The sequence below is a fragment of the Phodopus roborovskii genome, unplaced genomic scaffold (assembly GCF_943737965.1).
Source record: "Phodopus roborovskii unplaced genomic scaffold, PHOROB, whole genome shotgun sequence".
In the NCBI taxonomy this organism is placed as follows: Eukaryota; Metazoa; Chordata; class Mammalia; order Rodentia; family Cricetidae; genus Phodopus; species Phodopus roborovskii.
In genome coordinates this window covers 6,065,264-6,090,415 of record NW_026126567.1, presented here as the reverse complement: position 1 = coordinate 6,090,415, position 25,152 = coordinate 6,065,264, and the positions used below count along the sequence as shown (strand labels likewise).

General features: G+C 39.3%; 1 protein-coding gene across 8 annotated transcripts in view; it reads left to right on the top strand.

Annotated features, from left to right (window-relative positions):
• The window catches only part of Phf20l1 (PHD finger protein 20 like 1), a 63,570-nt gene that overhangs the window by 26,060 nt on the left and 12,358 nt on the right, over window positions 1-25,152 (top strand). For all 8 annotated transcript variants that reach the window (XM_051202706.1, XM_051202712.1, XM_051202711.1 and 5 more), the window contains 7 exons: window positions 3,902-3,984; window positions 7,319-7,568; window positions 9,629-9,817; window positions 10,066-10,275; window positions 16,958-17,014; window positions 18,118-18,225; window positions 24,359-24,523. In XM_051202706.1, the coding sequence (XP_051058663.1) occupies window positions 3,902-3,984; window positions 7,319-7,568; window positions 9,629-9,817; window positions 10,066-10,275; window positions 16,958-17,014; window positions 18,118-18,225; window positions 24,359-24,523 (1,062 nt within the window). The remainder of the gene's footprint in view (window positions 1-3,901; window positions 3,985-7,318; window positions 7,569-9,628; window positions 9,818-10,065; window positions 10,276-16,957; window positions 17,015-18,117; window positions 18,226-24,358; window positions 24,524-25,152) is intronic.

Below are 25,152 nucleotides of genomic sequence, written 5' to 3'. Positions count from 1 at the left end.
GGTTTGTTTCTTTCTACGCCGAGGGCATCTGGCTTGTTCCACTTGTGTATAGTTCTTCATGAATTTCTCTGATATGGGTTGTCCTGCCCTCGGGACAGGAAGTATCTTCCATCACTTCACCTGCTGAAACCTTTTCTTTAGAAGCTGTTAGCCTTGGAGAAAGCCAGAATCTTCTCTTCTCTAAATTGATTGTTCTGCTGTCAAGTTGAGACTTCGGTTGTGTCTTAAAACACAGAACTCAGTGCTACTTGCAGGCAGAGTGGAAACCTGCTTCTCTGTCCTGTGAGAAAAAGATTGAAACTACACTGTTGGAGGCTGCAAGACCAAGAAGACTTCCGGAAATGCCACTGACAGGACACAGCTAATTGCCAGCTTCCCAGCGTCATGGGCTTTTCTCCTTCAACCACAGAGCCTGCTTTTAGTTTCAGCCAATATGCTTTCACACGAGCCTGCTTCTGAATGCCTTAGTGGGAGGGGCAAGCTCAACATTTAAAGTAATAACAAAATGGAAACAGAAGTCAGCTGAGTCCACAGTGATGCAATATCTCTGTATGACCTAGGACAGACAGTAGTCAGGATAAAAGAACCATTTACCTTGTGCCTCAGATTGTAACCCTGCTTATTAAGTTACGCTTTGGACCATCTCTGAAGGGACTTTTCCTTTAGTTTTCCTTAGGAATTTCAAATCTGGTGGTTAGCAACAAGAATAACACATAAAGCTTTACCCAAGTGAAGCCATTAGGGTCTTTTCCCATTATTTACTCAGAAGGTTTAAATGTATCACAATCCTTTTAGCAGTTCATCTCTGCTTCTACTTTTGATTTCATGTCACAGATATGCCATGCAGAAAGACAGTACGTGTTAAGGTTGTCCTCAGTAGGCTAACCCCAGGTTTGCTTGTGTACAATAAATTTCTTTGTGATCCATAAAAAGAAGAAAGAACTAGTAAAGAATAGCAGATTCATGTTGGACTTTTGCTGTATTTTAAACTTACCACGTTCTGTGTATGCCTTTTTTATTTCCCTTTACTAGAGAGAAATGGGAAAGAATCAAGGTAGTTTGCTCTTGTTTGCTTTTCTCCCATTCCACTCTATCTCTTTTTAAAATAGTTGTAGCTGAAGATTAGTGAACCAGCAACTGAAATAGTTTAACTCTGTAATGAATCGCTGTTTTGTTTTCCTTCCCTTCCCATGGTGAGTCTAATCTGATTGCTGTATGGAGAGTGATAAAATGATGAGGTTTTCAAAGTTTGAAACTAGGAAGAATGAAATTGTAGTTGGGTTCAGTATGTGTGCATTCTCCTTGGTTATGATTGTGAATATGTAATGTGCCTTATTGACAGTTCTATCATATGGCATATGTATGTTTATTTAAAGTAGACAGTTTTTGCACTGAAAGTAAGAATGGATAACTTTAGAAACAAGTTGTAAGCAAATTGAGATTTAGTAACTTTGGAAACAGCAACTGTGCACAGGGTCAAATAATAAAGAATAGTCCATAGAGCACATGTGTACCCTAAGCAGTGCAGGCATTGCTGAAAGTAAGAAATGTTTGTGCAGTGTCAGGGACTTTTAAAACAGATTTAAATTTGCTGGTGACACATAAAGTTGGCCAGGATTTAGTTCACTTTTTCCCCTTGTGTTCCAGGGAGCTCTGGCCTCCTGCTTCATTCTCAGTGAAGTAGTTTGTCACGGAGTGACTTTGTTGGGATTCATGATGATCTGATAATCTACCTCCAGCCACTGTTTAATGTCTTGATGCTGTACCTTGCATTCTTTATGATAGTCTTCTGGAGCAAGGCTTGTTTGTAATGTACTGATAAGTATTTGCAGTAATTAAAATTAATTTCTTTTGTCTCGATTTCATTCAAATTCTCATTTCCTTTGGAAATTAAATTTGTTCTTAGAATGTTGGCAGGGAGCGATAACTGGTAGACATTCTCTTCAGGCCCAAGTAGACTCTCCTCTTCAAGTGCCTGTTCTGTCATTTGTCCCCCTTTGTTTATTGTTTATGCTTAGTCATTCTTTTTAAAGTTGACATGCGTGTCAAGTATACAGAGCTTTGTTGTGTATATTTGGAGACTTTGAATTATCTCGGTGCTAGTGAATTTTTAAATCTAATTTTAAGTAGTTAAAGTACTTCATTATTGTCTATGGCCATATTCAAAGGCTTCCCATTTTCCCAACAATTATATAGAAATGGCTTTTGAATCAGTTTGGTCTATACTGTTGTAATAGGCTGTGAATGGATTGTTTTGTTTCTTTTACTACTTGTACTATATTCTGAAATTTGAACTTGTAATTCATCTCATCTCTTAATACTATTCTGTCACTTCTATGAAATGAAACAGAATAAGGTATAATTATTTAATATATTGAATGGCAAATATTAGTCATGTTTGAATAGCTTAAAAAAATAGAACTTCTGTTCAGTTCCTGACATAAAAAGACCTAAATTCTGTATTGTTTAACAAAACCTTCAGTAACTCATTGATTCTCATGAATGTTAGCTGGGGGGAGAGGGGGACAGCAAATATTATTTTAAATGTTAAATATTCTATACCAGATCTTTGTGTTCATATAAAATGTTTACAGTGTAATTAAACTTTATAAAATAGTCTAGATGCCTTTCTTTCTCCCTTAAATCTATAATTTATGTGATATGGGGCAGGGAGAAACTATATGGATTGTTGTCTCAACGTAGGTGGAGTCACTGATGTATCGAAATCATTGTTCTCTCCTGAGCCTCTGTTTCATACTCAGCTGTGGACATCTCACTTGCCAGTAAAGCCAGTGTGTCTTCTACCCGATGCCACATGTGTTTCTCTTACCACTTTAGGGAGGTCAGGTGAACATGAGCATTCCCATCTAGGTTACTTAACACTTTGCGGGTAGTTACTTGAGAAAGCCAGGCCACATTGCCTTGAATAGCTCTCTGACCTGTAGTGTTTCAGGGAATCTTTTCTCTCCCTTGGAGTCATGTTAACATTTTCAGTAATAAAGATGGTAAAATTTCTATGGCATGTTTAGTTTCCTCTTCTGAACAAAGTAAGCATAAAGCCAATTAGTTGTCCTTATAAAAACTTGATAACTCGGGTTTCATGGAAAGTACTGACTGAATGATCAAAGAATTGTATCCAATGGAATGGCTTTATTAATGAGGGCAGAATTTTGGTGGTGTTTGAAAATAACTATATCATAAAGAATTCTGTCTTCTAAAATTAGCTATTAGTGGTAGAACTTTCCATTGTGTCATCATTTGTAGATGCTGTCAGGCCACATGTTCAAATGACCTACACATTCTTCCTCTTTCATTTAAAATGGGTCCATGACATGGTTTTGAAACTTCTATAAGAAAATAAGACATAAATGAGCATTGATATAAATGTGCAAAACTTAAGTTAAAAACTTTAGTTTGAAATTAAAATTTAAGGATACATGCTGGGCACTGGTGGTGTATGCCTTTAATCTCAGTGCTCAGGAGGCAGAGGCAGGCAGATCTCTGTGAGTTGGAGTTCAGCCCAGCCCAGTCTACAAAGCCACACAGAGAAACCTTGTCTAGAAAAACAAAACAAAACAAAAAAAATTAGGAATACTTTTAAAAATGAGTAAGATGACAGAATGATGCTCTGCTCTGAGTATTTTCAACATAAAACATTTTAATCTGGACTTTGAAGCCAGAAATTTTTTCCCATAATAAGTAATTGTATTTAAGCATCTCAAAACTAGTTTAAAAAAAGTCTTACACTTAATTGTTAAGGGTGTTTGTATTTTTAAAAGTTAGCATTTGAAAATCCTTCCTATAAATGGGAAATTTCAAGTGCCAAAATTTTAGAAGTTTATTATGGTGAAATTAGTATTTTTTTTTCCTAACAAGCCATTTCTGTACAATTTTTCTCAAGGTTTGTTGGCATCCAAAGCTGTTGGGGTAGATGGTGCTGAAAGAAAAGAAGACTACATTGCAACAGCTCCAGTCCTGGAGCAGGTATGAAATGGTAGCATTTGATTGTTTCAAGGCCCCACTGGAATGAGTGGTCGCGGAGCTGTAGTACCCACGTGATTGTAGTTGTCCCTCTGACCACATACGGGGCTAGAGCACTGTCTCACTAATGATTGATTTTTAACTCTGCCTTCTCCCGAGTATGCAGATTAACTGTGGACTTCATTAGCTTATGTTTTCCATAGACTGATGTTAAAGCCATCGTCTCCAAATTTAGAAGGCTTGGAGACAGGCATCCCAGGGTATGAGCTTCCAGCTGGACACCTTTAGCTTTCAAAAAGACCCTTACACAAATACTTTTCATTTGTGAGTTTAAACAGGGTTTTTGACATCTAATTAAACTTCTTTTATAAGAAGTTTTTTTTTATATTGTAACAGTTGGTGTTGTTAGACTGTGTTTTACGACTTGATCAATGAGCCATACATTTTTGCTAGGATGTATATTTTAATAACTACAGTAAAAAAGAGAATTAAAAAAAAAAAACTTTTAAGGGTCTGTCTTAAACCACCTAATAGAGAAGTTTAACACTGAAGGTTGCAGTTGCTAGAGTTGGCTGTGGCTACCTTTGAGTCCCCACACTGCCTGTCCATAATGAGCTGTGCATGCTTCTCCACCCTCAAGGGCTTAGCTGCTTAGGCACTGTACGGATAAAGTAATAGCCATAACTGGTTTTCTTTGGTTCTCCTGTTTTAAAATCTGAGCCTTAATGTAGTTTCAATATATCCTTTTTGTATTATCTTAATTTTCTTTATTAGTGGCCTAATAAAGAAGACTTTAAAATGATTATCTTTTGCTCTTCTCTATATGTGTTTTAAAGGATAGCCCACATTTAATTGATATTGTATTGAGTTTTTCAGTGTTTTCAGGCCTGATTTGAAAGCAGTACATTGTTTTTTGGTGCCTGTATTAATGTTGTATTAAATCAGTGGTCTCTTAATTGATCAGTATGTCAGTGACTCATACTTTCTGGTTTTTTATCAGTAGCAAACGGTTAAGTATTTGCCGTTATTGTCAGTATACCAACCAAATTTTAAATAACTTTTTTTTTTTACTGTGTATGACTATATTCAAGGTCCCAGATATAACAATATTTTGTACTCTCACAGCTGTTAAGATATACTCAGAATGTGACATATCAGGGACTTGGGTAATAAAATATTTCTGGAAAATTCATTACAATGTCAATATTTCATTACACATAATCTGTGAGGTAAATGTGATTGTGAAAATTACCTATTATACGTGGGAGTTAGTTTAGAGGTCAGTAACCAGTTAAGAGGAAGTTAGAGCAACTCGGCTATTAGTACTGCATAATTCAAAACTTTTGAAAGTCCTTGCCAGTTTTGTAACAGAGACCAACAATAATTAATGGAACTTTTGTAAACTGTTCTAGAGTTTAAGGAACATCATGCTGTTCCCTCTTTCATTATGTCATTCAGGTTGATTTCAGTGTGAAAATGTTTTGTAACCAGACTCTTTAATTCTTATTCCATATGTTATCCTTACTTCTAAAGTAAAAAGCCGAGTTATAAAGCTCTTATCTCAATTGGTATTAGCAGGAGATCTAAAATGAGAAGTTTTGATTGTTGCTAACTTCTGTTATCCTAAGGAGTTGCAATGCCAGTTACGAGAGATTGATAACAGGCCTACAGCCACAATTTGCTGTGCTGATGGAGTTATAGATTCAGAATGTGGTCTTGAACCCCTTTATCAGATTATTAGTTATAGATTACTTAATTGTATTAGGGAAATGTCATGTTTTATTTACTTTTGGATAAAAATTGCACTTGATGCATAATAATTCAGTAAGGTTTAAATATGTTAATTTGTCCTTGTTTAGAAATTAAGCACCTTACCAAGTTATTAATTTAAGTTTTAAATCTTGTTTTATAACTTTGTAACTCAACAGTAATGGATGCTGTAGTGATGTCTCTCACATATGTGAAGATGAACAATAAAATTGTTTATTTACAAGTAATGGCTCTAATTACTTTCCTGGCAACACCTTTTATGATAAGCTTAGGAATGCTTTCCAGTCATGGAGTTCTTTTTCAGATGATAGTTCCACTTGCACACGTATAGTGAAGAAACCAAGAGTAGAAAATGAAAGTGGAATGAATGGGACCCTGGACACAGGACCTTTCATGTCAGACGCCTAGCATGCCATCTACAGAACATTCAGTGATGCCCACTTAATATCAAATATATAATTCTCCCCACAAAAATCTGAGTATCTTTTATTTTACTGAGAACAGAATTTTTTTTTTTTTTTGGCACCTAAACATTATCTTTCCTATTCTATAAAACTGAAGATTACAGATTAGATGACCTTCCCCCTCCCCCAAATTGTGGAAGTTAAATGATTTCTTAGGGACAGGCATGATATTCATAGGACTAGTGACGTTACTCTTTATGGTGGCTTGCCATATATCTATTTCTAGAAGTTTGTATCTCATGTTTTATGGTAGATATCAGCAAGGAAACTAGTGTAGGCACCCTAGTCTGACAGAACGTGGATCCGTTGTCTTTAACAGTAGATACATTCACACTTATTTTTACATGTGCAGGAAATTTTTCTCCCATGTGAATAAAAAGTTCTTTATGAACGAACTGACAAAAGTTCTAATTATTTTAAAAGTGTCAGTTGGCAGGAATAAGGTAAAAACTCATCTAAGAATGCGACGTATTTTGTTTTTAAATCCAATGTTTTAACTTACACTTTATCTCTTTTATGTTGTTGTTGTTGTAGTTGTTGCTTGTTCTGTATTGTTTTTAGTCTTTTAACTCTACTGCTGTTGGCTCTGATTTCATGATGCATTTTGCTTATGAAACTAGCTTTCAGCACTAAAGCGAGTTAAAGATAACGTTTTGTTAATTTGGTCATTGTTTTCCTGTTGAGATCTTTCTTTAAAGGGAAACTGAGACAGCCACATAGTTGATGACAGAGTATAAAAACTCTTCCAAAAGGCAGAAGTTTGAATGCATCCCTTCAGCGCTCTAAAACCTGAAGACCTTCTTTTGTTTACTTCACTGTTATTAATTCCATTGACAATTACAGCCTCAGGAGAGAGGAGTTCCAAATTAATACTGCATTAAAAACAAAGCCTCATAGTTGACAGTATCCCTTTAAAGACAGCATATTCAACTTTTAGTTAATAATTTGTGGGGTTCTTTTTGGTTTTTCATTTGTAATAGAAATGTTATATGTGCTTAACAATGTTTTTTGGATACTAAAGTTGCATAACAATCAAAAATAGAATACAAGAAGAAAAATGAAGAAACCAAAATAAAAATATCAATTTTTTATTATTTATTCAGGCGATTTCACCTAAACCTCAAAGTCAGAAAAAAAATGAAGCTGTCATTAGCAGTTCTGCCAACACTCAGAAACCTGCACTGTTATCCTCAACTTTGTCTTCAGGGAAGGCTCGCAGCAAGAAATGCAAACATGAATCTGGAGAGTCTTCTGGGTGTATAAAAGCCCCTAAGTCACCACTTGCCCCAGAGTTAATACAAGCCAAGGATTTGACGCTTGTATCTCAGCTTTCTTCCGTGATAAATAAAACTAGTGAGCACAGACTTTACAAATAGTTACTTATTCTGTAAGATAGATTCAAAGCAGTCTTGTTGCAGTTGTATTGTTCTTTATGAAGTTGCTTTTTTGCGAACTCAGAAGTGAAATGAATATGACAGAGAAAGCTTAAAACTAATGCGAGAGTAGAAATCATGGACATTTCTTACTGCTTTACTGTCCCAAGTCTGTACTGCTCCTTAAGCTCTGCCATCCAGTGACACAAACCCTACTGTAGTTTTCACCTTCCTCAACTAATAATACGAGGCCTGATTCATTACAAAAAACAAACAAACAAAATACCCCCTGGAAGCAAAAAGAGCTCCGGGAGGACCCTGGGTGAATGGTTTTACTGAAGTTCTCATTCTTGTGGCCAGGTGGTTCTCTGAGTGCACTTTATTTACTTATTCTATGTTACCTTACCGAGGGGGCAACATTGAATCCAGTCTCATCCTTAGTGAAAGGAGAGATTTGTCTGCTGCTGGGTCCTAACCTTTCAACTGTTACTTTTTAAAAGGTTTTTTTTTTTGTTTGTTTGTTTGTTTTTTTGTTGTTGTTGTTTTTTGCTTTGTTTGGTTTTTTGTTTTCAGCATGGATTTGGGCAAATAAAGATAAGAATTATGTTGACCCAGGGCTTTGTATTTGAAACACTTACCTGGAACATCACTAGCCAGTTAACATTTTACTTTTGTTCCTTTATTCAATAAGAAATGAGGATGGCATACTTACTTATGAGCCGTTCTATATTGTGGTTCCCAGAATAATGATATTGGCATTTGGAAGGCTTTATCAAACATATTAACCTGTTTTTCAGTCATTTTTCACATTTATCGTTAAACCACCTACTTCAAAATTTGATCAATTTTTAATTTATTGTTTGAAAAATAGGCAGAAACAAAGGAAACAGATTCTTTTCTCTGAAACTTCATTATGAAAGACTAGCAGTAATAGTCATTAGATTATCATGTCACCAATAAGCATTTTATCTTGAGGTTGTTTTTTTATATATTAATATAACCACAGTATCATAAAAGTTACATTTATTTTTGATCCTTTCCCATTATCATCTGGTCTTTTTCCTTTATTTTTCATCATTGACTATCCTTAAATACTCAAAGCATCAGCCTCTTTAAACTTCTCTCTAAATTAGCAGTAACGTATTACCCTGTATGGTCGTACCTACTCTGTGCCATTACCAGGTTTACTGTGCGGGGTAAAGGAGGAACCTCTCAAGCACTAAGGAATAATCCAAGTCTGTGTTAGCATTGATGAAAGACAAGCGATACAGTCGTTTAAACAAACGAAAAGATTCAAGGGCAAGAGTAGTGTTGTACTAATTAAAATCTAATTTGGCCACAATAAGCACTTTAGTTTGTTTGTGTTCAATTTTTTGAATGAATCAGGCCCCTGATTTATATTTGTCCAAGTCCATGTGGGAGAGTAAGGATGGGATAGTCTATTACAGTAGCTTCTCCTGGGGAAGGAAAGCAATGCACCAACTGTGTAAGGTCTGCAGGAGCTGTCTGCTGTGCCCTTGCCTTCCTTTTCCCTTCAGAGTGCCTTGCCTTGCTGTGTAGCAAGAGTTCCACTCCCTGCTCCCTTTCTCCCAGCTCCCTCCTGCCTGCCTCCCCCAGCTTTGCTTATAAAGAGATTACTTTCCTGGAGGCAAATGAAGAATCCACTGTTGGAGAACTAACTCCAGTCTCACACTAGGGGAGAGCTACTGGAAATTAATTTTCCATGTAACTGTCAGAGTTTTCGTAGGCTTTAGATTTTAGAAGTTCTGATTAACGGTGTGTGTGTGTGTGTGTGTGTGTGTGTGTGTGTGTGTGTGTCTGCGTGCGTGTGTGTGTGTGAGAGAGAGAGAGAGAGAGAGGAGAGAGAGAGAAGAGGGCACATTTTTTTTGCCTTTGCCTCTGGAATGTTCCATTTCTTGTGGTTATAGCCGCACCAGAGGGCAGAGTATGGCTCATTCCCCACCCCCCACTATCACCTTAAATATTATAAGATGATCCTGGTATGTATCTGCTTCGTGAACATTGAAGATCTTTTTCTAGGTCCTCCACAGCCTGTGAATCCCCCTAGACCTTGCAAGCATAGTGAGCGGAGAAGAAGATCTCAGCGGTTAGCCACCTTACCCATGCCTGATGATTCTCTAGAAAAGCTTTCTTCTTCCTCTTCAGCCACTGATGGGAAAGTGTTCTCCATCAGTGCTCAGAATCAGCCAGAGTCTTCAGGACCAGAGGGTAATGTATATTGATTTCCTTTAGAGCCAAATATAAAGGAAGATAAATATCTAACAGCAATTACTTGAACATTAAGTTGTCTTCTTAATGCCTCTTAGAAGCACCTCACGTATTCTACAGATACCTCTCTGGTGCCTTATTTTTTATTTGCCAGGCACTGTGTAAATACCAGTGATCTACAATGATATGAACTGAGCCATTTTCTCTGTATTAATGCTAAGTTTCATTTTCCCTTTAATATTATATAGCTCCTGCTGTTGCACCTATACCAGTGCAGAAGCTGGGACCTTGTCTCCCTCTTGATTTAAGTTGTGGTTCAGAAGTGACAGCATCTGGAGCCCCAGACTCCTCCTGCCCTGGTGGTGAATGTTCCAGGGAAGAAAAGGAGGAGACACAGGTGTTCACAAGTCCCTCCCCCAAAGTAGTGAGTGATGGAAAAGGAGCCACATCAGCCACTGGTAAGGAAGTTCTTAGTTTCCAAGTCTGCCATGCACATTTGATGTCTAATTCCACTCCACTTGAATTCATATAGAATCCCTCTGCAAAGGACTTGTATTTGATGTTGGATGGAAATTCTCTGTTTTAAAATTCTTTTCTTTGTCCATTTCCTGGACATACTCCTTGTCATTTTCATCTTCCTCCGTTTTTTCTCCCTCTTTTTTTTTTTTTTTTTTCTTTAATGTGTGCAGTATGTGGTGTTACTACTCCTGCAAGCTGGCAAATTCCAGCTACCAAGCTATGTCAACCTCGAAAGTTTTAGGCCATCTAAGGCTACAAAGCAAAACCCTGTATCAAAAACAGCAACAGGAAATAAATACTAAATGCTTACTTTTACTATTAGAAATTATTAGTGAAGTACAATTGCAGAAATTCTAATTCATGAAGCAAGAAGCTACTTCAGGGGATGACTTCTTAGGTTTACAGGTGTCAGTAGACTTTAATTAAGTCTAAGTAGAATCTAGATTGAACTTAAGTATGTTACCTGTATCATAAGTGTAAGTCCATACTTGGAGACAGGCCATGCTTTCCAAATATAGTTTATTATAAAGTTTCTTGAGGACTCCAGCCTATAAAAGCATTCATGTTTAACTCATTTTTAGGTGATATTATTGCTTATGGTCTAAAAACATTGTGGTGGTAATTTTTTATTAAGTTGATCTCTTAAATCTGACATGGTACATATTTATTATATATAGTTGCAACATTTTATTTAGAAATTTTATAATTTTACAGGTTCACAAAAGGAATATATATATATATATATATATATATATATATATATATATATATATTAGAAGTTAAATAGTACTTTTCAGTTGTCTTCTTCCAAGTAAATTATTAATTTGGAACTAGCTGATGAGAGTTTAGAGTCAAGTTAAATCAGGAGACAAATATAGTCAAATGTGTTGGAATAATTGTATTTAGCAACATCATCCCAAAGAATATGGCATGGGCTTCTTGGATGAAGCCAGAATATGGCTTGCTCAGTTTCATTCATGCTCCACACTAGAATAATATCACTAACTTAATTTAATCTGCCACCTTTAACTTGTTCTTTCTTTCAAAGGAATAATGTTAGTACTCTCAAGTAATATTTACTTAAATTCCATTTTTCCTGTAAAGATTTGAATTGGTTTACACATGTTTCCTTATTCAAAAATTTAAAAATACCCACATCTGAGAATTTGTAGGCTTTGAGAGATTGCTTTTGATTGCTCAGATCTGATCTATTGTCTTTGTATATTCATCTAAACCTGATCTTAAAGTAATTCAGTTTACTCTCCTTTTTGCACAAGATTCCTGAGTTATCATTGACCTTTCAAGCAAGTTTTCCTGGTAAAGACCTCATACATTAAATATATGAGAATGATCTTCATGTCATAATAACATGTACCTATTAGGAAAAAGATTTTTTGATGTGTATGTGAAGATATGTATATCTTCCTTAAAATACATATTTGAGTTGAATGTAATAAGACTGAGATACAATTCAACATGAGTGCATGTCATAAATATGTGTCATGTAGGGCTTGAGTGATAGCTTGATAGTTAAGTGCCCTAGCTGCTCTTCCTGAGAACCCTGGTTTGATTCCCAGCAACCACTTGGCAGCTCACAACCATCTGTAATTTATTCTGGCCTCTTAAGGGTATAGTACACATATGGTGTATAGATATGCAGTGAACACACACACACATACACACACACACACACACACACACACACAGTCTTTTATCTAATGTAATGTCAGCCATATTATATATTCTAAACATCAAAGCAGTGTTTGTTCGTCAAAATCGATGATTTTGCATTTAACCAGGAGATTAACTTGGTCCTCTCCAGTTTGTTTTCCTTGTGAATTTGTGGCAGGTCTGTTAGCTACATGGCTTCTTGGTTTTGTTCATAATGTTGCATTATACATGGGCAAAGGGAAGACTCTCTTCTCTCTTACAATGTTAGCAGTCACCGTTTGGAGAGTCTGGTGGGATGTAGGTACGTTGGTGAAGGGTTCACCCTTTGCATGAGTGTAGAAAGACACCGCAGCAAAGAGCAGCGCACGAGCCAGTGTGTGCAGCACAGGCCTGCAGGGTGGGGTAGGAGGGGATGTACGCTTCAGAAGTGTGTTCACTGGGTTAGCACAATGCTTGCACTTTTAAGCAGGTGATACCAGCCATGCAAATGAGGGGGATTCAGATTGGTCAGTGTTTGGTCCTGGGCAGTTAAGAGCCATGCACATGTAATTCCACTCTGTGCAACCTTGGTGGTGTTTATGAGGGCAGCTGTGGTAGCTGGCTGTGGCTAGTTTTGGTTGACTATTCTATGTTGGTAAAAGGAGCTCTAGTTTTTCTGTTTGGGGAATCCTTCCAGGGTTAGATTTGCACTGGAGACTGAATCAATCTTTGTCTCTCATTCATTGCCTCCCATCCACAGAAATTGAAGTTAGCAAGATAATGTCCAAAGAAAGTGAGAAGTCTGTGTTTTCCTGCCCACCCTGCAGATGTAGATCTGTTTGTGGGACTGGAATGATGTTATTGGTATGTGTGTGGGTGAGCACAGTGCTCAGCAGATTTTGTGTTTGTTTTAAGGAGAAATGTTCCTTTGGCTTGTAGTTGTAGTGGTTACAAGATGAGAAGTCAGAATGGCAGAAGCATAAGACAGCTCATCATACCACACTCACAGTCAGGAAACAGATTGATGAACGCAAGTGTCTGCTTGCTTTCTCCTCTTTACTCAACGAGACCCAGCCCATGAAATGGTGTTAACCACATTTAGGCTGGGTCTCCCTCCCTCTGTCAGTGTAACACAAGAAATGAAAGACCCAGAGACTGATAGTGGGGTTCAAGCGCTAAGCTGGAGATCAGAATAGTAAAGCAGACCAAAGGGGTGATCCTCAGACTGCTCCTGACTTCACTGCTCCTCAGATTCATTCAAAGCCCTGGCTCTCCTCAGCATGGCTAGAGACTAATTCTCAGACTCAATGCCTCTACCTTTTATATCTCCCAAATCCTGGGATTAAAGGCATGAGTTCTGATTTGCTCTCCAGTATTCCGGAATGATCTTTGACTCTGAGATCTGTCTACCTCTTGATCCTCGGTCCTGGGATTAAAGGTGTGTGCCAACACTGCCTGGCTTCTGTGGCTACGTAGTATGGCTGCTTTGCTATTTTGATCTCCAGTGGCTTTAATAAATCAAACAATATATAAAGTTAGTGCAGTCTAGGTAATTGCTTAAAACAAGCAAAGGTATAGTGCACACACAGTGTTTGAATGGGACAAGGTAAGATTTTATTCATTTCTATGACTTTTGAATTTTTCTTTTAGAGGAAAGTACTGCAATTTATGCTGTATTTTTATGTAAAATTCTGTCCATTTGTTTTACTTTCATTGAACCTTCTATGTGGTCTGCATGCTTTTTATCTTAGCATTATTCTATTGTGTAGAAGTTGTTTTGTTTCTTTGACAAAGAATGTCACTATGTCCATAGTCCTGGCAGTTTGGAACATGATGTGCCCCTAAGCTGGTTTGGAAGCCTCAGTTTCTTGCCGTAGCTTCCAGAGTGCTCTGATTGTGGCATGTACTATTATAACCTGACTGATGTACATTGTTTTGAAGTTATTCCGGACTTCTCTTTGCTCTCTCCCTATGTTGATATGCATCCAGAGTCAAAGGGTTAATATAGCATCTGTTACCACCAAGAAACCTGACTGATGTACATTGTTTTGAAGTTATTCCGGACTTCTCTTTGCTCTCTCCCTATGTTGATATGCATCCAGAGTCAAAGGGTTAATATAGCATCTGTTACCACCAAGAAAGCCAGATGTGGGTCTGAGGCTACTCTATTGGAGCCTGGAGCCTGCTCCAAGTCAGCTGGGTTACCTGAGTGGGGGCATGGGAATTTAGAAAAGGTAGATAAAAGAAACAGACAGAACACAGGATTAGAATCCGGAGGACTTCCCGGTCCATGCCTTTTATCACATCACACAGCCCCAAGTTTATTTTTAAACCTGCTTGTATACAGACTAAAGGCAAAGCAGAACAAAGAGCAACATAATCAGTTAACCAGCTCCCTACTGTCCTTGATTGAATTGAGGAGCAGCCAGGCTCACTATCTGTCGTGTGGGTCCTAGCAAGCAACTGCATTATCTATCTATGTGTCTACAGCTGGCATCAAAAGCTTGTTAGATAATATGCTCTTTTCCATGGGCTTAATCAGAACTTTCTCACGCCTCTCAAGGAGGCTGGAGCAAGCGAGCTTGAACTCTAATATCTTATAAGTCAGAACAGACTCCAGGTGGAAAGTGAGTCACTTGTGGGCTCCCTCACTACTCTAAATGGGAATGGCAGTGGATCTACACACTCTGACTGTGGCCACCATTCACATGTCATTCATTTCTGCCTCAGTAGTTGATGCTGGCTCGACATTTGCTGTTTAACGGCCATTTAGAATTATTTCTGAGTTTATTTTACAGTGCTGCTCAAAACAAAGCTGTAACTGTGTTTTCTGTTATCTGCCCCCCACACACACACCCTCCTACACATACAACATACACCATGTCCATGGCCTCCCTCTTGTTGCACTCTGGAGGCTGCAAAACTTTGTGCTCCTTACTCTGAAGTTTTGTGTGTAGGAGAATGACCAGGCTTCTGTTTTTCTTACTGGAGTCAGGAAAGCCCTTGCCTTTGTTCTTGCACTACAGTGGCTCTAAGAATATTATTTTGTTTTTTATGAAGAAAGTGTCCTCTTGAGAAAACGTAAAGATCATTGTCCCAATATTTAGGTTTGCAAATTGTAGCACATGGTGTAATAACAATCATAGCTTATAAAACCAATTGTATACTACTGTTGATTTCTAGGAAAGGTGTGTTTTGTTTTTCTATTTGTATGTATTTCTAAAAAGTTTGCCAGTGTTGCAGATCTATGTGTCTACTTCCCAGTTCTTTTGTTGTGAAGCCTTAGGCAGGAAGCCGGCTCACTCTGGAGCTTGCTTTCCTCGAACTACTCAGAATGGCTGTGTGTTCTGGCATGCCATCCCTTGGTCTGCAGTGCTGGCCTGCTGCCATTAGTATCTGTGCTCCGCTATGTGCACTCCCAGAATGTAGACAATTTGATGGTCCTTTTCACATCTCTCTCTCATCCTAAGCAGTCCTAAGTCCTGTACGTCTTTGACTTGGAGATCCAGCATTCCAGATTGGGAACACAGGAGACAGACCCTTGTTAGCTTCCCTTCTGCATGTTGTCTGCCATCAGGGCCTGAGCAGCACTTTCCCCTGTGTATGGTTTGCACATGCTAGCTATCTCAGTTGAGGAAAATCACACTCCATTTGCAGTTTCCATGCTCCAGCAGTCAGCTAAAGGAATTGACCAATGTGTTCCATCCTCTTGCTAAATGGGGGTAATGTGACTGTGCTCAGTTGTGCTGTGTGGCCTCTTTTATTCATCTGTCACAATCAATGTGATTACCAATATTCTTACTAACGTGAAACTTCCTAGAGCCTTGTTGTCACTTAAATCCAGTGATATTTTTACAGGTTTATGCTTAAACTTTGTAAAATACTTGGTTAAAATATAAAATGTGTTACAGAGTTAGTATAAATTGATTTTTAAAATGAAGAAGAAATCTAATAAATGTAATATAATAAAATGTACTTTATATACTGAGTATTTGTCTTAGATTAACCCACGGCACAAACAAAAGACATTGAGAAATGTTGGGCCAAGTTGAGAAGCTTCATTAAGGAAATCTGTTTTAGTTAGTTATTGAGGTACAATAATTTCAGTTCTAATTTTGACTGCTAGGTAATACATGTCATTAGCATGGTATATTTTATGTGTATGTATATCTTTGCACTTCACACTTATGTAGTCCAAAAATGATTAGGAAAATAGTTCTGTTTGGGTTCTTCTTTTAAACCCAGCAATAAGGGATTCATGTGATGATACACAACTGATGGAATTCACATGTATAGCTTGATTTTATGGAACAAGAGGACAAGTATCAGCTTACATGTCATTGAAAGCCAGTGTACTTACCTATGAATGTGAACATTTCATTTGCATGTTCTGAATAGTGTCTGAACAGTGTGTAGGTTTCACAGAAGCAGCAATGGAATATGGACCAGCTATTCAAAAGGCGGTCAATACCTCTGGATTGCCTAAGGTTGTGGTGCTGTATCAGCCTTCAGTGATGGCCAAGGGCCTTTTCAAAACTTCTCCATGGTTAGAGCCCTATTATGCTATTTAGGAAATAGTGTAACCTCAAATTACCCACCCCAAAAGAGAAGGTAACACAACATGCTTAGCAGGCACTGACCTTAGCATTTTACATGCTCTGTTTCATACAGTCTTGTAAGAATTGTGGTAGGTATGCCTGTTCATATTAACAATAAGGTGATAGAATCCACATACTCATGTCATACAAGCAATGCATTGTAGAGGCTAAGGCTTTGACCCACATGCTAGGAGGGAACACAGATATTCCTTGAATAAGTTTTGGTTACTGGTTCAAGTAATAAAATTGTGCAGACTTTCTGGAGGCAGGGGAAGATTTCTGTTTAGAATTTTGCAAGCAGTGATGATTTTAAAAACCTGTTCCATACTTTTATCTTTCTGATTAACCTATGTCTTGTCCTCCTAACCCACAGGAGTATTGAAAACAGAAAAAAAGGTGAAATTGGAAGAAAAAAGCTCCACTGCATTTGGTATGGACAGAAAGTAATCTTTAAGCAAAAGACTAGAAAGCTTGACAGAGAGGACAGCATCTGTCTGCCTCCCTGCTAGGGCACTTTACTGTGCCGAAACCGTCTGCTTCTGTGCTTAAGCCTGGCCAGCCTCCAAGGCACCTGCTGTCCAGGGTGCAGCTGCACTCATGTTCTGTGGGCGCCTCTGAGTACTTGCTTCTTAACATCTCTGGTTAAAACTATAGATAGCTGTTTAAAAACAAGCCTCCATCTAACACAGAGACTCAGAGCAATGGGTGATATGCTAAGATACTCATTCTTGCATACATTCTTCTTCAGTGTGCCTTGCTAGACGGTCACTGACTTTCCCACTGTGCTTTCTACTTAACGTTGAGTAATGACCACAAGTCAGCAAGTGATGGCTGACAGTATGAAGTATTATTTAGGTTAGCTAGCTGTAGTCACTGAAAATTGGCTTAAAATAGTTGAAAAATTGTACATTAGCCTGTTCTAAACTGGAAAAATAGCTTATAGAACATCTGTTCAGTTTTAACTTGAGGTACAATGTTCTAATATACTGTTCAAACATGTATTCATCTTCTCTAAAGTAGATATGATTAAAGAAAAGAATGCTTTTTAGAATAATCAATAGAATGAAATTCATGTATACACAGGGGAGATAGTTAAATATGGAAGGAGCTATGTATATTTTTCTTTTCTCAAAAAATCCATCTTTTTATAACTCTCTAAACTTTATTAAATTGTATATAGAACTGCTGATTCTCCATAGTGAGGTCTTTTTTAAATTATGGGACTTAACTTCTTGGCACATAGTAGGAATTTTAGTTTATTACGTATGTAAAGATGTTAACTACTGTCTGTGTTAACTTTAAGGTGTCAGGAGTTGGGATTTTTCAACACTGCTAATGAAGATCCCCTCTTATAGTCCAATAAGCTAAGCAAGAGTTCCAGACTCATGACACGAACAGTTTAATTGAATGCGTCCACTCTGGGCAGGTGACTGGAATCACTGATGAAAACATGAACGCTGCTTTGAGGGGAGCACAGAGGAGCGGCTCTGGAGCACGCGTGGCCACTGAAGGGTTCGCCTCTGTCTGTTGCAGGTAAAAGGAAAGACAAGGACAAGGAGAGAAAAGAGAAGAGAGACAGAGATCACTACAAACCGAAGCAGAAAAAGAAAAAGAAGAAGAAGAAGAAATCAAAGCAGCATGGTGAGTATGCCGAGATGTGCTCTAGGGAGTTCTGAGACCGCGCCACGCTCCTTTCCCGCCAAGTGGAGGATGGGGAGCACCCGCCGCACTGCTAAAAACGGACACTCTTTCCAAAATCACACAATCTGGCCCTATAAACTAAGTCCCAACTGGCTGGCGGCGACTTTTATTTCCAGTGTTGCGGTGGGGTAAGTACTATAACCACAAACCCTTTAACGTGATGAGGAAGGTTTATTTCCCCCATTGTGTATGTGTATGTATATGTGTACATGTTCTTTTCTTTCTTTCTTTGGTGTGTGTGTGTGTGTGTGTGTGTGTGTGTGTGTGTGTGTGTGCGCGCGCGCGCAGTCATGTATTGTGATTTAATAAAGATCAGGAGAAACAAATAGGCCAAATAGATGTTTATTCAGGGAGAAATAACTTATATCATAGACAGATGAACACCAGCAGGTTCCTGGTCCCAAGGATGCCTCCGGATGCTCTCCGTGCTGCACGTCCCTGTGCTGCAAGCAAGAGAGCTCTCAGAGCCCCCTCCTCAGACCTAGTTCCCCCGGGTAATGTCTACCCCTGTCCCCACCCCATTGCGTGTGCGGACAAAGTGAATATCTCACTACAGTCATGTACACATGTACTTGCCCATCCATGCATGTGTGGAGGCCAGGGGTCAACATGCTATCTTCTGTAGTTCTCTCTTATTTTCTCTCTTATATTCAGGGTCCTTCACTGAACCTGAAACCAGAGCTTACCATTTCACCTAAAGTAGTTGCCTGAGTATTCCCTGGTATGTGCCTGTCAGCTCTGCTGTCTATCTGTCTGTTATCTCTGCTATCCCAGCTGTGGAGCTGCACACATGCTTTATGGTGCCTGGATTTTATATGGCTGCCAGGGATTGGAACTCAGCCCCTCATGTTTGGTCAGCAAGCTCTGCGCCCACTGTGAATTGTGCACAGCCAAAGTGAAGGAGTGATTCTAAACCCACAATTGTAATGTCCTTTACATCCACTTTGCAGAAAAGAGAAAACAATATTTTAGAGAATCCGACAGAATTTGGTACCAGCAGAGTAAAGGAACATTAGAAGATGCACTTAAAAACATAAGGAAAACGGTGACAGAAGGAACATGTGAAATGCAGAAGACAGGAAGAGCATACTGTAAATGTGTGATCAGTCTAAACATTGATCTTACAAAACAGTTTGTATGGATGAGAAAACAAAATAACAGAAACTAAAATATGTAGTAGTAGCATTCATATTAGGAGGTAAATTCTTAACTATTGTGTAAGTTCATTGCTTTGACTCCCTTGTATGATTGCTTGTAGGTTCTAAGAAGTTCAGTTTGCATGTTCAGACTTCTAACACGAATGGTGACTCACATCTGTAGTCCCAGAACTCAGGAGGCTGAGGCAGGAAGATTTACACAAGTTTGAGGTCAGTCTGGGCTACATAGTAAGTTCTAGAGCAATGTATGCTATGGTATAAGACCTTACCTCTAAAAATAAATAAATAAATAAATAAATAAATAAATAAATAAATAAATAAAGTGAAATAAAAATATTTCTAATATTAAACACCAGAGTAGGACAGGGAAGGTTTACACAGCTGTGAGGTCCACATTAAGTTCTAGAGCAATGTGTGCTATGATGTAAGACCTTGCCTCTAAAAATAAATAAATAAAGTAAAATAAAAATATTTCTACTATTAAACACCAGAATAAGACAGGGTATAACTTCCTAAATATCTACCTAAAGAATATGGTAGATAAACCCTCTACATCCAAAGGCAATTTGACTGAAAATTTAAAAACAATAAATTATAAATAAGGCATTAGAAACAAATATATAGCATTAGTTATACCTTATACTTAAGAGTGGATGACAGGTCCGAGGTGTTATGTTAGCTCAATCAGTATATGTTATGCCTTGCAAGTGTAAGGACCTAAGTTTGCTTCCAGAGTGGTATTTGCTTTGATATTCAGTAAACCTTCAAAAAAAGCTAATTTAACACATACATTTTGGCAGAAGGTATCATAATAGATAATCAGTGTTCTTCAGGTTCTAGCTCTCTCTACTACAGATCTTAAGTTTTCTATGGAATATGACATTTCACATTCTCTAACTCTAAAATGGCCAGAGTAAATTTGAAGATTCAGATTCAAAGTGGGGTTAACAAGCTTTAAAACCTCTCTCAGGGAATCCTGAGCATCCTCAGCATTCCCGTGTCTATCTCGCTCCTCCCCCACCCGATCCCATGCTGTCCTGTCCGTCTGTGTGTATGTAACACTGTAGGATACAAACCTGGGATGACCTCAGCCATATAAAGAAATATCACTAACCAGGGCCCCTGAATAAGTGTCAGCCTGCTAATGCGACTGCTGGATGAATGAACTGGCCTCAGTGCTCAGGGCTCAGGCCGTGACAAGTGTGCGTGCATCAGATGCTCTGTCAGTGCACTGGTGTGCTCCATCTTTCAGTACAAGGCAGAGAAACTGGGATAGAGGAGAAAGGAGGCAAGCAGTGCAGGCGGGTTCGGGGAGGGTCTGTGAGCTGGGGGAGAGAGGCTTTGCAGAACAGTCTGCCCCTGGACTGGACATCACTTCAGGAGCCTATTGAAAGCCATTTTTAAAATTAATACAGGGATCTATCTCCTGCGATGAAGACATGGCCATATCTCTCATATTGTTTACACTCATTTGTATGCATGCATGTTAAAATGTGTGTGTAGGTCAAAGGACAACTTGCAGGAATCAGTTCCTTCTTCCTACCTTGTGGGTTGCATGAATCAAACTCAGGTCATCAGGTGTGGCAGCAAGCATTCACATTTACTCACTGAGTCATCTCTCTGGTCCATATATTTACATATTTTTAACAAAAAAAAATTCTACTTTTGTTTACATTTTAAAGTTAGGTCTATAATTGCCCTAGTTCACAGAGCTGTAGCAAATAATGATGATTCATGGAAGCCTTGCTATTTATAGAAGAGAGTTATTAACTTTGGTCATCACCAACATCTTCAATATTAATTATAAAGGAAAATTTTTCTGGGTTGCTTGTGTTCATCTTAGAAGTGACACTTTCAGATAATTAGTAAGAGTGGTCTTTAAACAGGAAGTAAGATATTTCAAGTGGCTGAAATTTTAAAGTCACTTAGTGCTGAACAGTTCACATTATTGCCGAGTAAGACTTGTAAATTGAGTCTGCCATTAGCACAGTGGGAGAATTTAATTCTGTTTACCATTCAGTAGTGTTTTGTATATACTGCTTTATTTTTCTGCACCAAACAGTATCTAAGGGTTTCATTTGTATGGATTATTTTATCATGTTAATCCTTTGAAGTGCAGCCTGATAGCTACACTTACAGCTGATGTAGCAGATATTTATTTAATTCATATAGCTACCAGGTAGCGAAAATCGGGTCCAGTCGTGCACAGTCTATTGCAGTCTTAGTTTTTTATTTTAACTGTGAAGCTAGGTTGTTTATTTTGCTTCCTTTTCCTGGGCGATTGTTCCAGACTGTATTCTTGCCTTGAACAAGTTTTCGGTTGTCTCTTGCTATAATGAAACGTCCTGTCTTCATCTGTTTGTATAGATGGCATTAGGAAAGCAGTCATTGTTTAAGTGGCTCTTTCAGTCCCGTGCAGTAGTGGTTAGCATAGGTGGTTGTTGTCAGAACTGCTTTTCCAGATATAAAACTGGCCTTGTGTCCACCGTGTGCATGGTAAGTTGCCATTTGGGGATTTAGGAATGACATTTGACAAGTTTTAGGCTTTCTTCCTTTGTGGAGGCCTCTCCTTGTGTTTGTGACTGTGACACTGAAGGCCCTAGAGGTCACAGGGAAGCAGAGCTAGAGATGCCAAGAACCCACAACTGCAGTGGGAGGAGTTCCCTTCAGTGAGCTCACAGGCAAGCACACGTGTATCCCGTGTAAGTGACAGGGCGCACACATGAGTGTCTGTCTGGAGACGCGATGATAGTTCTCAGGAGTGTTAAGAAATCCGCCCTGAAAGAAGGGCAGTAATGGTATTCTCTCTCACTCCCTCCTTGCCGCATAAAAGACGTTCTTCCTAGTAGCCAGAGGGGATTGAAGTGGGAATGTGCTTGGGCTGTAGAATGCTGTCATTGTGTTTATGTGCTAACATAGTATAGACCATTAGGTGTCGACTATGTTTGCTTTTTAGCATCAAGCGGTGATTTCCTTCAGTCTTACATTATTGGCCTCTACTTCATTTCATTTTTCTCAGAGAGCAGTCACTGTAGGTTATGGGCTTCATTTCTGGGCATAACACAGCTGAGTCACCTTTGACAGGTCATTTATATTTCCTCTACTCTGAAAGGGCTACTGCCGTTTCTACTTCACCTTACAGCATTAGAATTAACTGAGGTTATCATTGTGCAATGCTAGACAAGGTATTTAGTGTAATAGTCTGTTTCTATTCTTATCTAGATGATAAAATGGGGTTAGGCAGATGGCTCAGTTGCTGTGAAGCCATGTCATGTAAAGATTCCTCCATCATTAGGCAGTGTTCCCACTTCCTATATGCTGGGATGGTGGACAGAAACATGGGCTTTACCAGACATTCCAGTTTCCACACACTTTAAATTCTCGCCCTCTTATACATTATTAGTTAAGAGTGAGGTTCCTGGAATCAGTCTACCAGGACTTCTGGGTGCAAATGTCGCCTTTGCCGGTGACAGGGCACTATTGCTTTGAACAGTGTACTTAATATGTTCTGCCTTGTTTCTGTGTAAGCCGTCCTAGACAGTGGTTTACAAACCATGTTCAAACATTGGAGGTCGGAAATCCAAAATAATTCTCTAAGCTGAAGCCATGATTCCTTTTTGGAGGCTCCAGCGAATCATCCATAAATAGTGTATGCTCCTTCCCTGTCTGGCTTCCAGAGGTTTCTGTGTCTTGGTTTTGGTCTTCTCATCTCATCTTTGGAGGAGCATTAGCCATCCAAGTCTTGCTCCTTTGCCTTTTTCATTTTTAAATAGGGCCCTAGGATTTCACTGGGCCCACAGAGGTAGCCTGTTCCCTGCTTTACAGACAGCCACTAGTTTAGTTCTACCTGCAACTCAAATTTCCCTTACCCTGGTTGCTAAGTGTTTACATGTGCCAGGGGTTAGGGCATGAGCGTCCACGGAAGCCTGAACTTAGTGGCCCCTCTCATAAACTTCCCTTTCTACCTGTTTGCCCTCTGACCCATCTCATCGTACTCAGCTGAGAAGAGATCCAGGAGGTGAAAGTCCTCTGCCCACATGTCTGCACATCACTAACGGAGCCTCCCTCCCTCTCTCTCTCTCTCTCTCTCCTCTCTCTCTCTCTCTCTCTCTCGGAACCCTGGCCTTTCTTAGCACTGCCCTCTGCCTCTGTAGGTTCACATGGATGGTGTCCAGGTCGTTTTCTCCATCTAAGACAAAAACCCTGCCTTCTGACCGCCTGTTTGTTCTTACCCCCCCCCCCACTCCCTGTTGACTCCCTGGCCCCGTCACAGACTCATCGCCCTGATGCCACCTGTCACTGTCCTCAGTCTCCACTCTGGTGTTACTGCATGCTCCTCCTCATGCTCCTCCTCAGCTTCCTCTGCTTCGTCCCCTTCCCAGCCCAAGTCAGCCGCACATTCTGTGTAGATCATGTCTACAGCCTGTGGCCCATCTTCCCTTCTCTCCGTGTATCTTCCACTTTCTGCTCTGTCTACTACTGGAGTGCTCTTGCAGAAGTGAGTGGACCCATGTCTCATCCTGTTTTCCTTTAAAACATGTGAATGACTGTTGGATATAATAAAACCTAAACATGAAGAAACACAACAACAAACAAAACACCCTATGTGCCATTGAGCTGCTGTCAGTGCAGCCTGTCCTCCTCCTCCACACTGCCCCAGTGCACGAACTTAGCACGTGCGCCCAGTGCTCCCAGCACCTGCCTCCCACCCATGCCCCTCCCTGTCCCCGCACCCTCCCAGGAAGATCCCAGAAGTCCCAGCTGTCTGCACTGTGTGCTCTTGTCAGCTGGTAAGGATCTAAGTGGTCAGAGATGACAGAAAGTGGATGTGTGCTTGCTTTGTGTGTCCCCATGTCGTGTGGTGACTCCTGGTCTCTTGAAACGTTACTAATGTGTCTTTGCTTCTTACGTTGCAGACTATTCAGATTATGAAGACAGTTCCCTAGACTTCTTGGAAAGGTGCTCTTCTCCACTGACTCGATCTTCTGGGAGTTCGCTGGCTCCACGAAGCACATTCATGGAGAAAACGACAGCCTATCAGTACCCGAGGGCAATCCTGTCGGTTGATCTTAGTGGTGAAAGTATGTGTGACAGTGTATTGGCTAAAATAAGACCTGAGGTCCACAGTATGAGTCTGAGAATAAGCATACCTCTTAAGTTGATCTTCAAGGAGGCCTCACAATGGAAAGTAATTATATAACCTATCGGAAAATCCCAGCATTAGACTTAAATACATGTTATTCACTACCAACCAATAACATCTATTATTACCCACATCTTATAGTTCAATAGGCAAATGCTTGTTTAAGTAACTGTGTGGATCCAGTGGTGTTATAGATAAAATTTAGTGAAAATTTCTATCAAGTCTCTGTGTCATAGTCTTCAAAATTATTATTTGAATTCCTGTCCCATACACATCTATAACCAAAAAGATTTGGACCTGTATTCACAGTGATTTAAACATGATCAAGAATTAGGCACATCATATCAATGCTGACAAGGGGTCTACTTGAAGGAGCCCTGGGTGCAGCCTGTCGGGTTCTCTGCAAGTCTAGTCCTGCCAGTAGGGGCTGTTCAACACTGTTTCTTCCTTCCAGTGCTGTACACCATAGGAGGAAAACCTCCCCTGTCTTTAGACACTGGTATCACACGATGGGGACCAGAGTCAAGGAAGGCAGAAAGGAGGAGGGGTCAAGCGTAGGACCCTTGG